Genomic DNA, 18,388 nt, shown 5'->3' with positions numbered 1-18,388 from the left:
CCACATCTACTGGTTCACCTTTGTCCAAATATTTATTCACCCCTTCATAAAAATGTAGATTTGTGAGGCAAGACTTCCCTTGGCAAAATCCATGTTGGCAGTGTCCTATTAATCCATGTCTATCTAAATGTTTTGTGATTTTATTCTTTATAACATTTTCCACGATTTTTCCTGGCACTGAAGTCAGGCTCACTGGTCTACAGTTTCCCGGATCACTCCTGGATCCATTTTTAAATATTGGGGTTACACTGGCCATCTAACAATCTTCAGGTGCAACGGATGGTTTTAATGATAGGTTACAAATTAATTGAAATAGGTCTAAAATTTCATTTTTTAGTTCTTTCAGAACCCTGGGGTGTATACCATCCGGTCCAGGTGATTTGCTACTCTTCAGTTTGTCAATCAGGCCTACCACATCTTCCAGGTTCACTGTGATTTGGGTCAGTTCATCTGAATCGTCACCCTTGAAAACCTTCTCCAGAACATAAGAACATGCCATACTGGGTCAGACCAAAGGTCCATCAAGCCCAGCATCCTGTTTCCAACAGTGGCCAATCCAGGCCATAAGAACCTGGCAAGTACCCAAAAACTAAGTCTATTTCATGTTACCGTTGCTAGTAATAGCAGTGGCTATTTTCTAAGTCAACTTAATTAATAGCAGGTAATGGACTTCTCCTCCAAGAACTTATCCAATCTTTTTTTAAACACAGCTAAACTAACTGAACTAACCATGTCCTCAGGCAACAAATTCTAGAGTTAATTGTGCATTGAGTGAAGAAGAACTTTCTCCAATTAGTTTTAAATGTGCCACATGCTAACTTCATGGAACGGGTATCTCTCCAATATCCTCTTCAGTAAACACTGAACCAAAGAAATCATTTAATCTTTCCGTGATGGCCTTATCTTCTCTAAGTGCCCCTTTAATCCCTCGATCATCCAACGGTCCAACTGACTCCCTCACAGGCTTTCTGCTTTGGATATATTTTTTAAAGTTTTTACTGTGAGATTTTGCCTCTACGGCCAACTTCTTTTCAAATTCTCTCTTAGCCTGTCTTATCAATGTCTTACATTTAACTTCCCAACACTTATGCTTTATCCTATTTTCTTCTGTTGGATCCTTCTTCCAATTTTTGAATGAAGATCTTTTGGCTAAAATAGCTTCTTTCACCTCCCCTTTTAACCATGCCGGTAATCGTTTTGCTTTCTTTCCACCTTTCTTAATGTGTAGAATACATCTGGTCTGTGCTTCTAGAATGGTATTTTTTAACAATGACCACGCGTGTTGCACACTTTTTACCTTTGTAGCTGCTCCTTTCAGTTTTTTTCTAACAATTTTTCTCATTTTATCAAAGTTTCCCTTTTGAAAGTTTAGCACAAGAGCCTTGGATTTGCACACTGTTCCTTTTCCAGTCATTAAATCAAATTTGATCATATTATGATCACTATTGCCAAGCGGCCCCACCACCGTTACCTCTCTCACCAAGTCCTGTGCTCCACTGAGAATTAGATCTAAAATTGCTCCCTCTCTCGTCGGTTCCTGAACCAATTGCTCCATAAAGCTATAATTTATTCCATCCAGGAACGTTATCTCTCTAGCATGACCCGATGATACATTTACCCAGTCAATATTAGGGTAATTGAAGTCTCCCATTATTACCGCACTACCAATTTGGTTAGCTTCCCTAATTTCTCTTAGCATTTCACTGTCCGTCTCACCATCTTGACCAGGTAGACGGTAGTATACCCCTATCACTGTAGTCTTCCCTGACACACAAGGGATTTCTACCCATAAAGATTCAATTTTGTATTTAGTCTCATGCAGGATCTTTATCCTGTTGGACTCTATGCCATCCCGGACATAAAGCGCCACACCTCCTCCCGACTGCTCCTCTCTGTCATTGCGATATAATTTGTACCCCGGTATAGCACTGTCCCATTGGTTGTCCTCCTTCCACCATGTCTCTGAGATGCCAATTAAGTCTATGTCATCATTTACTGCTATACACTCTAATTCTCCTATCCTTACTTCTTAGACTTCTGGCATTAGCATACAGACATTTCAAAGTGTGTTTTTGTTTGTAATTTCATTCTGCTTTTTAATTGATAGGGATAAGTTAGAATTTTTTAGCTCAGGTGAGTTTCTAGTTACAGGCACTTGGACTACTTTTCTTATTATTGGAACCTCACTGTCGGGATGCCCTAATTCTAATGCATCATTAGTATCCTTTGAAGATACCTCTCTCCGAACCATGCGCTGCTGAGCGACTGTCGGCTTTCCCCTTGTTACGCTTGCCGGCCGCGGAGCCCTGCGACCAACTTCGCTTACCTGACGCCACGCTGCCGAGGCTGAAACAGTCCCAGCCTCCCTCGTAGCGGTGGGTAGCTGCCGCCGACACTGCTTTTCATCTTCATGGCCTTGAGTGCTGCCGCCACCATCAAGCTGCTGCCGCTTCCATGCAGCTCTGGGTGCTGTTCTTTGCGGCTGAGAATGCCGCCAACGTCCTGCTCTGGCACCCGCCCTCCTAGGCGCACGCGTGCACCTCTCTGCTGAATTGAAAGGGCCTGCGGTGGGAAAAGCCCCACGGTCCTCCTTGATGACATCATCGCTCAGGGACTATATAAGGCTGGTCCCTGCCTTGAACCTTTGCGTTGGCAATAGGTGTCTTCGCTTCTGAGTAGTGGATTGCCATTCCTGAGTTCCTGCCTCCCATTTACCTCGCCTTCCTCCTTCGTTCCTTCGGACTGATCTTGGCTTTGACTTCGGACTTGACCTTGACCTTTACTTCCTACCGCCTGCCTCAACTGTTGCCTGGACCTGGACCACGAGCTACACCGCCTGCCTCGACCTTTGCCTGGATCTTGACCATGAGCTACACTATCTGCCTTGACCGTTGCCTGTACCATGACCTTGAGCTTGCTGCCTGTTCCTAGCCTCAGCCTGAGCTTCAGCTACATTTCTTCACCAGGACTTCCACTGCTGCAGCGGCCTCACCTAAGTCTAGCCGGGTCCCGGCACCCGAGGGCTCAACCTAAGGGGAACGTGGGCTGCAGGTGGTGAAGCTCCAGATGGGCTTCTGCTTCCTACCAGCCTCGCCTACCGACGGTGGGGACCTGTGGGGCTCCTCCCCACAGGGAGCGTCAACTCCCCCTCGGTCGAAGAGTCCTGCAGCATAACACCCCTTCCTTTTTAAAGGTTAGCGCCAGCAGTCTGGTTCCACCCTGGTTAAGGTGGAGCCCATCCCTTTGGAAGAGACTCCCCATTTCCCCAAAAGATTCCCTCTTCCTTGCACCATCGTCTCATCCATGCATTGAGACTCCGGATGATCAGCATTCAGTGAAACAGCCACTTCCACACAGCAAAAACTTCTCTCTACCAGCCAACTGGGAGGCAGGGAGCTTCTCACTAACCAGCCAGCTAAGAGGCGGGACTTTCTTTCTACTAGACACCTGAGGGCCAGGGAGCTTCTCTCTAGCACCCAGATGAGGGTCGGAGATCTTTCCTGTAACACCTCTGGGAGAAGATCCCTGGCCCTCAGCTATTTTAGAGGGGACAATTTCTGCTTAGCATGAAAATGTTGATGTAGGCAGAATATAAATATTTTAAAATAAAATAGAATTAAAATATATTATACAGGAACTCCTTGAATTTTAGGTGAGTGTCACAGAGAAGCTCCCTGCCTCTCAGGTGTGTATTAGAGAGGAGATCCTTGCCTCTCAGGTGTGTATTATAGAGAAGCTCCCTGCCTCTCAGGTGTGTATTAGAGAGGAGATCCTTGCTTCTCACTTGTGTGTGGGTGTGTGTATAACAGAGAAGCTTCTTGCCTCTCAGGTGTGTATTATAAAGAAGTTCCTTGCCTTTCAGATCCTTGTTTTTCAGATGTGTATAACAGAGAAGCTCCTTGCCTCTCAGGTGTGTATTATAGAGAAGTTCCTTGCTTCTCAGGTGTGTGTGTGTGTGTGTGTGTAACTGAGAAGCTCCTTGCCTCTCAGGTGTGTATTAGAGAGGAGATCCTTGCTTCTCAGGTGTGTGTGTGTGTTTGTGTAACTGAGAAGCTCCTTGCCTCTCAGGTGTGTATTATAGAGGAGGTCCTTGCTTCTGAGGTGTGTGTGTGTGTGTGTGTGTGTGTGTGTAACTGAGAAGCTCCTTGCCTCTCAGGTGTGTATTATAGAGGAGGTCCTTGCTTCTCAGGTGTCTGTGTGTGTGTGTAACTGAGAAGCTCCTTGCCTGCCAGGTGTGTATTATAGAGAAGCTCCTTGCCTCTCAGGTGTGTATTATAGAGGAGATCCTTGCTTCTGAGGTGTGTGTCTGTTTGTGTGTAACTGAGAAGCTCCTTGCCTGCCAGGTGTGTATTATACAGAAGCTCCTTGCCTCTCAGGTGTGTATAACAGAGAAGCTTCTTGCCTGCCAGGTGTGTATTATAGAGAAGCTCCTTGCCTCTCAGGTGTGTATTATAGAGGAGGTCCTTGCTTCTGAGGTGTGTGTGTGTGTGTGTGTGTGTGTGTAACTGAGAAGCTCCTTGCCTCTCAGGTGTGTATTATAGAGGAGGTCCTTGCTTCTCAGGTGTCTGTGTGTGTGTGTAACTGAGAAGCTCCTTGCCTGCCAGGTGTGTATTATAGAGAAGCTCCTTGCCTCTCAGGTGTGTATTATAGAGGAGATCCTTGCTTCTGAGGTGTGTGTCTGTGTGTGTGTAACTAAGAAGCTCCTTGCCTGCCAGGTTTGTATTATAGAGAAGCTCCTTGCCTGTCAGGTGTGTATTATAGAGAAGCTCCTTGCCTCTCAGGTGTGTATTATAGAGAAGCTACTTGCCTCTCAGGTATGTATTATAGAGGAGGTCCTTGCTTCTCAGGTGTGTGTGTGTGTGTGTATAACTGAGAAGCTCCTTATTTCTCGTGTGTATTATAGAGAAGCTCCCTGCCTCAGGTGTGTATTATAGAGAAGCTCCCTGCCTCAGGTGTGTATTTTAGAGAAGCTCCCTGCCTCTCAGGTGTGTATAACAGAGAAGCTCCTTGCCTGTCAGATGTGTATTATAGAGAAGCTCCTTGCCTCTCAGGTGTGTATTATAGAGAAGCTCCCTGCCTCTCAGAGGTGTGTATTATAGAGAAGGTGCTTGCTTCTCGGGTGTGCGTGTGTGTGACAGAGAAGCTCCTTGCCTATTGGGTGTGTATTATAGGAAAATTTGTAGCGCAGCACCAAGCTTCCTCCCTGACTTCTCTCACCATTTTTTTTAAAGACACAGTCCAATACAAAAACAAAAACAGCCAGCAAGTGAGTACAGAAACCAAAACAGGGCTACTTCCCTGCTTCTGGATGTCCAGAGGAAGCTGCACTGGAAGCGAGGACCCAGAGGGGGGTGAGGGACCCAGGACCTCTGGCTTTCAACCCCCCTGACCAACAAGGGCTGAGCTAGCTCAGGGATCTCCAACCCCCCCCCCCCCCTCTCTCCTTGCTCTACCCGAGGGATAGCCCACGAAGGAACCTAACACCTCTGGGAGCTCCGGATCTTCTTTTCCCTACTCTGTACTAACTTTTCTTTTTATTAACTAACAGACTGCAGGTTTTACACTTCTACCATCTGCTGGAGTCAGAGAAATACTGAGGGACTGCAGGGGGCATTCTCCGTTATGTAGCAGTGCCTCAAAGTTTTGGTCTCTGCCTCCATCTGCTGGTAGGGATGCAAAACCCACTTATCTGGACTGATCTGGGGTACAAACAGGAAAGAGAAGTTCTCTGCCTCTCAGGTGGTTATTATAGAGGAGGTCCTTGCTTCTGAGGTGTGTGTCTGTGTGTGTGTAACTGAGAAGCTCCCTGCCTCTCAGGTGTGTATTATAGAGGAGGTCCTTGCTTCTCAGGTTTGTGTGTGTGTGTGTGTGTGTATGTGTGTGTCCACATAGCTCCCTGCTTCAACGGCAGGGGAGAAGAAAAACAACCAATAAGGGCTGAATAACATAGTCTGGGTAAAACAAATAAGCATGGGTGTAGCTTGCTTATTGCGGCGGCTACTACCCCTACCACCCCTAACTAATCAAGCTAGATATTTCACTTGGATGCAGCTCCATCACCGCTCTCTGCATTAATGGTGGGGGTGGAAGGGAAATAGAACCAAGAGCTAAGAGAAACAGATAAGTATGAGAGAAAAAAATGTGTGAAGCTTGCTGGGCAGACTGGATGGGCCGTTTGGTCTTCTTCTGCCGTCATTTCTATGTTTCTATGTTTCTATAACAGAGAAGCTCCTTGCCTCTCAGGTGTGTATTATAGAGGAGGTCCTTGCTTCTCAGGTGTGTATTAGAGAGAAGCTCCCTGCCTCTCTGGTGTGTATCATAGAGGAGCTCTCCCCCTCTGTTCTCTGGGTGTCACATTCCTGGTTTTCCATGTGTCGCACTGGCGCTAAGCTTAGGTCTTGCATTTCCATTTTCACCTCTCTGACCAGACCAGGTTCTGTGGAAAAGCTCGAATATTATCTGACGGGGCCTGGAGGGACTCACCTGCATCCTGACCCAGGACATGACCACTCAGACACAGCCACCAAACCTGCATGAAAGAGAGAGAACAGTGCATGTAAACCAGCAGAAGGACGAACAGACAGAGTCAGGGTATGTTCAGGGGGGGAGGCTAGGGGGGCTCCATGTGTCTCACAAGGAGCCTCCAGGGATGTCTCCGTGATCGAGAGGACCAGGACTGGGCTTGGATGTGGTAAACGAGTGTCATGGGAAGCGAAGGAGGGAGGTCATCTCAGAGCTGCTCCCTGGGGAGCCAGGCGAGAGTAACGGGGAGGGGGGATGCAGACTGAAGAGCACCTGAGGTTGAGTCTGGGCTCCTTCAAGGTAGTCTGACCTGCATATCTTGCTCCTCGCGTGTTGACCTAATTACATGATGAGGGCTCCCTGCTTCTGCCATTACTTGGTGGGATGGGTGACAATCTTTCACTACCCCCACATCAGGGAACCTGCCCGCACATATCCCCCCAGAGGGCATCTTGCTTAAACCTAAAACCCAGGGCCTTCTATGGATCCATTGTGGCTTCTAGGTCCCACCTGACCCAGGACCTTGGAAGGCCCTCCCAGGAGTCCTGGGATTCACTGGGGAACTGCAGTCATCGTGCATCCACTGACCCGGACCCAACACACCGAGCAGGAGGATGACACCTCAGGTGTCCTCGCTTGTACTAATAAGTCAAGATCCAGAAACCAATGTAACCCCAGGACTAGGCTGCCCTGCCTGGACAGCGCTCTGAATGCTTTAATCAGCCCACGCTGCAGGTCCCAAGCACAGGATGGCCCAGGGGGTATCCTAAGGACAGGTCGAGGGATTTTTCTGTTTCCCTCCCCCCCCCAGAGAGCTGCCTAGGGCAGGGCTGGTGCTCCAGTTCTCCTTCCGGTTTGTGTGGGTGTCACGTGAAGGGCAGGAGACCTCTGCAGTGCTGGGACACGGCCTGGCTTTCAGTTCCTGTTCCTGGGCCAGGAATTCCCCCGTTGGGTGTTATCTTTGGCTCAGCCCTGGACCTTGGACGTGACCCATGCCGGCAGGGGCTGGGGGAAGTAGGAGGGTCGGGGGAGAGGGCTGGGAAGGACCAGCTCCCTTCCAATACAAGGTTGCTTTTATATCTTAAACCCTGGCTCTCCCTTCACAGCCTTGCTGATATTAATCATGTTTACAGTAATTAATGAAGTCCCTGACAACTATTTGACTTGTGTTATGTATCTTGGCTGGATTGTAAGCTCCATGGAGCAGGGACTTTCACCTTTGTATACCTGTGCAGCACTGCAGATGTCTGGCACCACTTTAGAGATAAGATACTGGTAACGCTCATCTGCATCTCCCCGTGCTGGCCGTGAGGTGGTGCTACTGCTCACGGGGCTTTCTGTAAAGGGGCCCACGGCACTGTGGCATGGTTCTCAGAACAGGGTTTTACTGCCTTCAGCCAATAGTTGCTGGGATTCGGAGACGCACTCCGGCGCAGGCGGTATCGAATCGGGCTGCTCTGGTGTTTGGGAGGGGGTGGAGGCGACAGGGGCACTGCTTGACCTGGACGGAGCAGCTCCCATCCCCTGCCCTGCTGAGTCTCTGCCCCACAGCCACTCTTTTCTGCTTGATTTCTGGTTTTCGACCACAACAGGTTCCGGTGTTTTGTCAACAGCCCAAGACACAATGCGGACGCTTGTTCTGCTCCTCATCTCTCCCTCGCCTTGCGTGCCGCTGGCTCCGTTTCCGGTTCTGCCTGCCAGCAGAGGATGAGCCAGGCACTCTGACGGGCTCTTTCTTTCACGCCGTTGTGCTAACGGCGAGAAGGGAGCCCTCGCTCCTAAACCAGGGTGTTGGTGGATGGTGGGGACTCCCGATTAGGAACCATCTGGCTGCTAACTCCATGGTAAGGTCCCCTCCCCAGTCCTGGCTTTAGTGGCCTTTCCTCCCACAGCATGAAGCGAGATGGAATTCTTTGCACATTTGCTGGGGGAACTCTGAACTACATTTCCCTGCATGCACTGGGCATGGCTAAGATGATATAGGCCCCCTATCTGCCCTACTCCCCTGCCTTCATAGCAACAGCAAAGTCTTTTCTTCCAGTTCTTATAGCCCTCGGTGAATTTCCCCGTATCTGTGGTTTGACACCATGTGGCCCTTTGCTCCATTCCCAGCCACGGACGTTCTGATTCATACTGTTCATATTTTTAGACTGACTTGAGGAAACTTCTCTGCCTAAGGCTCCAATGGTTGACACACCAGGTGGGGAGGGCAAGCATGGCCTTAGCCCTGTGAAAACACCCAAGGCCCGGGAAAGGTCTTAAACACCTTCCCAAAACCTGGAACCATGGATTGGTAACTCTGCAGCTGAAGTAGGGGCACGGGTCTTGGGCCCTAGAGAGGAAAAGCATGTCAACACAATGAACCCCACAGCCTCTGCCAACAGCTCAGTGTAAGAGAAGTGCTGAGCTCACAAGAGGGCCACTGCCAGCAGCAGTAGGAAGCCCTTTTCAAGGGGTCCAAGGTCAGGTCCCCCCCCCCCCAGTCTCTGCTACCCATTATATAACCTAAGGAGCTTTCCTACTAGATAATAAGGTTGCCTTGAACATGGGCAATAATCAGCAGCCGTTGAATGTTAAGTATTTAGAGATAAATGGAGGTCCAGGGCCTCTAACAGGAGAGACCTTTGCAGATCATAAGAGGGATGCTCCAGTGAGGTCTAGATATTATCACATTCAGAAGAAATGTTACTACAATCTCAGAGATGGATTATGGCTGTGGAACACACATGGTGCCTTGTTTATGGGGTTTCCAGGATCTAGTTGGGGTAGAAGAGGGGAGGGCAAGGTGATAAGTTTATGGCTTGATAAAGGGGATTAGATACAAGAGGAAAGCACAGGGGAGAGAAAAGAAGAGACATCAAGCAATGGGAGAGAAGGGAAACAGAAAGAAAAAGGGAGAGAGGGAGAACGAGTGAGAAGATTAACCAAGGGAGAGATTTGGAGACCATGAGAGAGAGGGAGAGAGGCACTCTGTGATGCAAACCCCCCCCCCCCCCCTGCAAAAAGCGCACAGCACCATCTGTATGAAACAAGCCTGCAGCACCATGATTGCACAACTGCCAGGACTCACCCAGCAACAACCCTACCTAGGAAAAGGCAGCCCCTGACCCTAGAACCCCGATACACCTCCTGCTGGAAAACAGAACCAGCTAAACTGTGACCGATCCCTACACAGAAACTCCACACACCCCTGCAACACCCTCCCCCCCCCCCCCCTGCAAAAAGCACACTCGGCAGCTCCTGTATGAAACAAGCCTGCAGCACCATGATTGCACTAACTGCCAGGACTCACCCAGCAACAACCCTACCTAGGAAAAGGCAGCCCCTGACCCTAGAACCCCGATACACCTCCTGCTGGAAAACAGAACCAGCTAAACTGTGACCGATCCCTGCACAGAAACTCCACAAACCCCTGCAACACCCTCCCCCCCCCCCTGCAAAAAGCAGACTCGGCAGCTCCTGTATGAAACAAGCCTGCAGCACCATGATTGCACCAACTGCCAGGACTCACCCAGCAACAACCCTACCTAGGAAAAGGCAGCACTGGGCCCTAGAACCCCAATACACCTCCTGCTGGAAAACAGAACCAGCCGGACTGCAACAGTTCCTTGCACAGAAACTCCACGCTAGCAGCCTCCCTCATCTCACTCACACATGCAGGACACACAGACCCTCACCCAACACAGAATAAGAATGAGAAAGGTGCAGACAGGAACTGAGCTGGAAACCCCCAGAAGCCCAACTCTGCCCGCAGTGCAGCACTGGAGAAAGAGAAGCAGAAATGCATTTCCTCCTGCAATGAGAAAAGGGAGAGAAAATCCAGGACTTCCCAGCCAGGAAAGAGCAAGAAAAACTGCGTTTGATCCTGGAGGAAAGAGGAGAAACAGCAACCAGAGCCGCAGAATCTGTGGGGTCCTGCCACCGGGCCAGAACCGGGATCTGAGCAGGGACAATCCGGGCCAGCACCAGAACCTGGGACCCAACCCTCTTACTGTCCTGTCTGCATGGTGTCATTTTTATCCTACTTTTTGAAGGGTGGGGTGGGGGGTTATGCATTCACCCTAGGAACCCATTCAGTGTCCTAGAAACAATACATTTTCAGGAGCGAGTGGGGGGGAAGGCCACGTCTATGTGCGTGCAATTGTGTCACCTAATCACTTTTCACTTTTGCAGACAATTCACACCAAATTCTCGGGAGATGTCAGCGGGGGGGGCAGGGGGAATGGGGAGAGGAGTGGATGAGGAGTCAAACAGCCCCATTAGCTCGGTGTAGATGTCCTAGTGTTTTACTGGTATTATTGGGATTGGATTGCGGGGTTTGGGGTTTGTTTTTTTTTAAGCTTTTCTTTTACACTATAGAGGAAACTTTGAAAAGGTATTCACCCAGGTGGATCTTCCTGGGGGATAACGGGGCCCCTCACCGCGGGGGAGGGTGGAAAGCACATCAAGGGGGGGGGGGGGAAGAGTTTGGGTTTCCAGAGCTCCCCGTGTCCGCGAGCGCGCGTGTGACTGGCTCTCACGTGCAACCACTTTGGCCGCACCGCCACGTGGCCAACCCACGGCCCAACTGCCAGGCCAGCGAAGGGCCCCGACTCGGCCAGAGAGGGGGGGGGGGGTGCGGGGAGCAGGGTAAGGAGGTGAGAGCGAGAGAAACCGAGGGGAGCCGCACGGAAGGGCAGGCGTCCTCCTAGGCTATGGTTTCTCTGGCTCGCAGCTCCTGGCCCAAACCGGTCGGACGGGTTTCACGTTTGTGCACAGTCGGGCGCCATCTCACTGGCCTGGGAGTGCCAGGGCCAGCCGAGTCGCCCCTGGCTTTCTGGTTCCTTGCCCAGAGGAAGGCTCTGGGTCCTCGTGGGGCGCGGAGTGGGCGGGGCCCAGTTTTTAACCCTTCACCCACCGGTGTTTCCAGGTTCCCTAAAAGCCGCCGAAAACGCCAAAAGGTGCAGCCCCAGCCTCACCCTGCTGACCCAGGGGCAGGCTTGTCCTGGCACAGCTGGATGGCCCCAGAGTCCTGCTTTATACAGGGCAGGCCAGCGTTTTTTTTTTAAAAGAAATTGTCCCATGTCCTCCTTACACAAGAACAGGATACACAGTAATCCCGTTTTTCATTCTGGCCAGACTCGCCAATCTGGGATTTAGGAAAAAGGAGGGAACAGTGATCCATCCTCCATCCTCCTCCCCCGTGGAGAAGGTACAGAGAAGGGCGACCAAAATGATAAAGGGGATGGAACAGTTCCCCTATGAGGAAAGGCTGAAGAGGTTAGGACTTTTCAGCTTGGAGAAGAGACGACTGAGGGGGGGATATGATAGAGGTGTTTAAAATCATGAGAGGTCTAGAACGGGTAAATGTGAATCGGTTATTTACTCTTTCGAATAATAGAAAGACTAGGGGGCACTCCATGAAGTTAGCAAGTAGCACATTTAAGACTAATCGGAGAAAGTTCTTTTTCACTCAATGCACAATTAAACTCTGGAATTTGTTGCCAGAGGATGTGGTTAGTGCAGTTAGTATAGCTGTGTTTAAAAAAGGATTGGATAAGTTCTTGGAGAAGTCCATTACCTGCTATTAATTAAGTTGACTTAGATAATAACCACCGCTATTACTGGCAATGGTAACATGGAATAGACTTAGTTTTTGGGAACTTGCCAGGTTCTTATGGCCTGGATTGGTCACTGTTGGAAACAGGATGCTGGGCTTGATGGACCCTTGGTCTGACCCAGTATGGCATGTTCTTATGTTCCTTGCCCTCTCTTCTGCTCCACTCAGGCTCCGCTCCATTTCATCCTCCCCTGCGATTCTTCTCTTCCCTACTTTTCTTCACTACCTCCCCAGGATCCATCTCCCTTCCCCCCGGGGTCCTCTCCATCTCCCCCAGCTTCCTCTCAGGGCACAAGGAGGAGAATGGGGACTTTTAAGCCCATAATGTTTTTATCAAGGGGATGGCCTATGTTCTGGGTTTGTATTAGTGGGCACCCTAGGGCAGCAAGGCGTGTTCTGCATTCCCTCGCTTCCCCCCACGCCTCCAACCGCACTGGGGCAGGGAATATGCATAAAACCTGAGCCACATTAGTATAAACCAATGGGCAAACAAAAGCCCAAGGGGGTGAGGATGGATAGGAAAAGAGGAGAACGTGAGAGGTCGGTGCAGAAAAGCTCCGGCGCTCCCAAGCTTCATTTTCTCAATTAGATGTAACTAATGCCAGAGGACATCACCAGCTGCCCCCCCCCCCCCCCACAGGCCAAAGAGGCCATCAGGGAGAGGCAGCTGGCCACCTGCCTACCCTACTTCCAGTAATGGCCTCCTCTCCTGCCCTCTGGGGGGAAATGATTGGCTATTCTCAAAGATGGATCTAGGGCAGCAGGAGAGGAGCAGACAGGCTGGGTTTGATACCCCCACAAAAAAAAAAAAAAAAAATCAGAGGGTTTTCTGTAAGAGAAGCAGGAACTAGAGGCTCACAGACATGACTGGGGTAGAGGATGATGATACAAAGACCGACTGAGCCTGTCCGCAAGAACCTGGAGCTACATGAGCAGGAGTGGCCCAAGGAACCCGTGAGATGAGACAAGGGTCTAAATTTCCCTACCTTTGAGGAGAGGAGAGGAGAGACAATGACCTGAGATGTGCACATATGATCCTCAGCAGTGGAGGAGGAATGGGTAAAACCTGGGATAAGAACAGAGGATCCTTAGGTGTGAGGGTAAAACCTGGGATAAGCACAGAGGATCCTTAGGTGTGAGGGTAAAACCTGGGATAAGCACAGAGGATGCTTAGGTGTGAGGGTAAAGCCCGGGATAAGAACAGAGGATGCTTAGGTGTGAGGGGTAAAGCCTGGGATAAGCACAGAGGATGCTTAGGTGTGAGGGGTAAAGCCCGGGATAAGCACAGAGGATGCTTAGGGTAAAGCCTGGGATAAGCACAGAGGATGCTTAAGTGAGAGGGGTAAAACCTGGGATATGAATAGAGGATGAGAGCGGTAAAGCCTGGGATAAGAACAGAGGATGCTTAGGTGTGAGGGGTAAAACCTGGGATAAGCACAGGATGCTTAGGTGTGAGAGGTAAAACCTGGGATAAGCACAGAGGATGCTTAGGTGTGAGGGTAAAGCCTGGGATAAGCACAGAGGATTATTAGGTGTAAGGGTAAAGCCTGGGATAAGCACAGAGTATCCTTAGGTGTGAGGGGTAAAGCCCGGGATAAGCACAGAGGATGCTTAGGTGTGAGGGGTAAAGCCTGGGATAAGCACAGAGGATGCTTAGGTGTGAGGGGTAAAGCCTGGGATAAGCACTTAGGATGCTTAGTGTGGAGCAAAGCCTGAGATAAGCACAGAGGATCCTTAGGTGCGACGGGTAAAGCCTGGGATAAGCACAGAGGATGCTTAGGTGTGAGGGTAAAGCCTGGGATAAGCCCAGAGGATCCTTAGGTGTGAGGGTAAAGCCTGGGACAGGTTGCAGTCCTTAGGTGTGTGGGTAAAATCTATGATGGGTACAGAGGGTACTTGGGTGTGAGGGTGAAGCCTGAGATGGGGTAGGCTTACTCCTGGGGGAATTCTGCATAAAAAAATTTAAAATTCTGTGCACCAAAACATAAAATTCTGCAAAATTCTGCAAACTTTATATTGGTCAAAATAACAATTTACATGACAGTCTTTAAGTAATTACATTTTAAATTAAGACAGAAAAAAGTTATTACTTAAAGATGCAGAATTTTAAATATTTTGAGCAGAATTTCCCTAGAAATTCACAGTAAGAGTGTCCCTTCCACTTACTCTCCCTACTCCCCTGGCCACTTTGCCCTCTCAGGCCCCAACTCCTCCACCTGCTCGTATCTCTCCCCTCCACCTCTAGGCTCAACCCCTTCCACTCTATCACCAGTCCCAGAGTTTGACCCCATTCTCAGTACTGCCCCTCACACAGGCTCCCTCTGTCCCTCCCTCTCTCACACACATGCTCCCTCTCTCTAGTACACATACACAGATCCTCATACAGGTTCCCTCACTCTCTCGCACACATACACATCCCCTCATACAGGGCCCTCTCTCTTGCAAACACACTCACACAAGCTCCCTTTCTCACATATACACCCTCACACAGGCTACCTATGTCTCTCTCTTTCACGCACCCCTTCACACAGGCTGTGTCTCACACATACACAGTCACTTCACACAGGCTAGCACCCTCACATACACACGATCCCTTTTTCATACACACGAGCTCCCAATCTCTCACACACATACACACTCCTCCCACACTCAAGCATTCCCCCCCCCCCCCCCGCTCTCTTACCTCCCATGCTCTCTCTCACACCCCCTCTCCTCTCTCACACACACACATTCTCTCTCACCGGGGGCCTTTCGCCGTGAGCAGAGCACACTCCGTTCGCGGCACATGGGGGCCTTCATCTTCACCGCGAACGGAGCGCATCCCGCAGCACACGCGGGCCTTTGTCTTCGCGGTATGCCGGGGTCTCCTCTGCTATTTTCTGCGCGGGGGGGGGGGGGGGAGGGGATTCTGCGCTCTACCCCTTAAGATTATTGCTAGCTCTGGCTGAAGGGCATGCAGATGAAATCTTTCGCCCTTCTGTACAAGATGAATTTCCCTTGCCTCTGTGCACACACATCACTGATACCATTTTTAAAATCTAAGTCAGGCCTCAAAATCAGTTCTCCTGCCTCCCCCACCTCCTTCCTGCTCGCCACTGCCCAATTTTTGCCTTATAAAATTTCCCTAGCCTGTGGCAGTTCCTGCAGAGCGGCAATGGACCTCGAAACACAGGCTGTGTTCTACCTGCTGGCGTGGGGCTGCCGATGAGCCCCGTGAGCCATACAGATTAATCCATCACTGCTCCACAAGAAGCGCAACAGCCGAGAATGCTGGAAACTGAGGACAGAGGACAGGTATGTGAGCAGGAAGTCAGGGAGCCGGTTCCTCTTTGCCCCAGGGTGCCCTGTAACGGTGTGAGGAGCAAAAGAAAACAAAAAAAAAATGCCACTTACCAGAGACAGCAGGAACCCCCACTTCCATCGTCCAAGATGCAGAAGGAGAGGAGTCATGGAAGACCCCAGAGCTTGGCACCTTCAGAGATGCCCAGCAGGGTTTAGGACTCCCTGGAGAGACTGAACCAACCCAACCCCCACGAGCCGCCCCCAGCTGGGTGATTGCAGAAAGTTCCTCTGTGTGTGGGTCTCTCTCCTCAGGCCCTGACTTGCTCACTCCTCCGATGTATCTCAGGGGGGGGGGAGAGCAGGCAGGTGGGAGACGTAGGGTCAGGCGCGGCACCTGACGCTGAGAGCTTCCTTGCCAGCAAGGACTTTACTCTCTGCCCGCCTTCTTTTCTCTTTTTAAAGGTCTCCTCCCTAGTCATAGGAGGAAGTAAAACAGAGCAGGACACACACAGTGTCGGTCACCCACCCACCCTCCCACACAGACAGCCACAGTGTCAATGACACACATACATTCATAGAGTTAGATATACAAACACACAGTGTGACACTCACACACACAGTCAGCCATAGTGTCAGATGCACACAGATATATACACACTATCAGCCACACACACAGCCACAGTGCCAATGACACATACATTCATAGAGCTAGATATACAAACACACAGTGTGACACTCACACACACACAGTCAGCCATAGTGTCAGATGCACACAGATATATACACACTATCAGCCACACACACAGCCACAGTGCCAATGACACACATACATTCATAGAGTTAGATATACAAACACACAGTGTGACACTCACACACACAGTCAGCCATAGTGTCAGATGCACACAGATATATACACACTATCAGCCACACACACAGCCACAGTGCCAATGACACACATACATTCATAGAGTTAGATATACAAACACACAGTGTGACACTCACACACACAGTCAGATGCACACAGATATATACACACTATCAGCCACACACACAGCCACAGTGCCAATGACACACATACATTCATAGAGTTAGATATACAAACACACAGCGTGACACTCACACACACAGTCAGCCATAGTGTCAGATGCACACAGATATATACACATTGTCAGCCACACACACAGCCACAGTGTCAATGACACACATACATTCATAGAGTTAGATATACAAACACACAGTGTGACACTCACACACACAGTCAGCCATAGTGTCAGATGCACACAGATATATACACACTATCAGCCACACACACAGCCACAGTGCCAATGACACACATACATTCATAGAGTTAGATATACAAACACACAGTGTGACACTCACACACACAGTCAGCCATAGTGTCAGATGCACACAGATATGTACACACTATCAGCCACACACACAGCCACAGTGCCAATGACACATACATTCATAGAGCTAGATATACAAACACACAGTGTGACACTCACACACACACAGTCAGCCATAGTGTCAGATGCACACAGATATATACACACTATCAGCCACACACACAGCCACAGTGCCAATGACACACATACATTCATAGAGTTAGATATACAAACACACAGTGTGACACTCACACACACAGTCAGCCATAGTGTCAGATGCACACAGATATATACACACTATCAGCCACACACACAGCCACAGTGCCAATGACACACATACATTCATAGAGTTAGATATACAAACACACAGCGTGACACTCACACACACAGTCAGCCATAGTGTCAGATGCACACAGATATATACACATTGTCAGCCACACACACAGCCACAGTGTCAATGACACACATACATTCATAGAGTTAGATATACAAACACACAGTGTGACACTCACACACACAGTCAGCCATAGTGTCAGATGCACACAGATATATACACACTATCAGCCACACACACAGCCACAGTGCCAATGACACACATACATTCATAGAGTTAGATATACAAACACACAGTGTGACACTCACACACACAGTCAGCCATAGTGTCAGATGCACACAGATATATACACATTGTCAGCCACACAGACAGCCACAGTGTCAATGACACACATACATTCATAGAGTTAGATATACAAACACACAGTGTGACACTCACACACACAGTCAGCCATAGTGTCAGATGCACACAAATATATACACACTATCAGCCACACACACAGCCACAGTGCCAATGACACACATACATTCATAGAGTTAGATATACAAACACACAGTGTGACACTCACACACACAGTCAGCCATAGTGTCAGATGCACACAGATATATACACATTGTCAGCCACACAGACAGCCACAGTGCCAATGACACACATACATTCATAGAGTTAGATATACAAACACACAGTGTGACACTCACACACACAGTCAGCCATAGTGTCAGATGCACACAGATATATACACATTGTCAGCCACACATACACACAACCACAGTGTCAATGACACACATACATTCATAGAGTTAGATATACAAACACACAGTGTGACACTCACACACACAGTCAGCCATAGTGTCAGATGCACACAGATATATACACATTGTCAGCCACACATACACACAACCACAGTGCCAATGACACACATACATTCATAGAGTTAGATATACAAACACACAGTGTGACACTCACACACACAGTCAGCCATAGTGTCAGATGCACACAGATATATACACACTATCAGCCACACATACACACAGCCACAGTGCCAATGACACATACATTCATAGAGTTAGATATACAAACACACAGTGTGACACTCACACACACCGTCAGCCATAGTGTCAGATGCACACAGATATATACACACTATCAGCCACACACACAGCCACAGTGCCAATGACACACATACATTCACAGTGTTGGAGATACAATCACACAGTGTGACAAACACACACCGTCAGCCACACCATCAAGATGCACACAGAT

General features: G+C 49.3%; 1 protein-coding gene across 1 annotated transcript in view; it reads right to left on the bottom strand.

The window, feature by feature from the left end:
- PTPRH (protein tyrosine phosphatase receptor type H) overlaps positions 1–15,542 on the bottom strand; it is a 52,122-nt gene extending 36,580 nt beyond the window's left edge. The window contains 3 exon segments of the mRNA XM_029584447.1: positions 6,484–6,529; positions 7,750–7,859; positions 15,515–15,542. Coding sequence (XP_029440307.1) covers positions 6,484–6,529; positions 7,750–7,859; positions 15,515–15,542 — 184 coding nt within the window.
- Positions 15,543–18,388: the final 2,846 nt, after the last annotated feature.

Source organism: Rhinatrema bivittatum, chromosome 19 (assembly GCF_901001135.1).
Source record: "Rhinatrema bivittatum chromosome 19, aRhiBiv1.1, whole genome shotgun sequence".
NCBI classification, from domain to species: domain Eukaryota; kingdom Metazoa; phylum Chordata; class Amphibia; order Gymnophiona; family Rhinatrematidae; genus Rhinatrema; species Rhinatrema bivittatum.
This window is presented reverse-complemented; position numbering and strand designations above follow the sequence as displayed.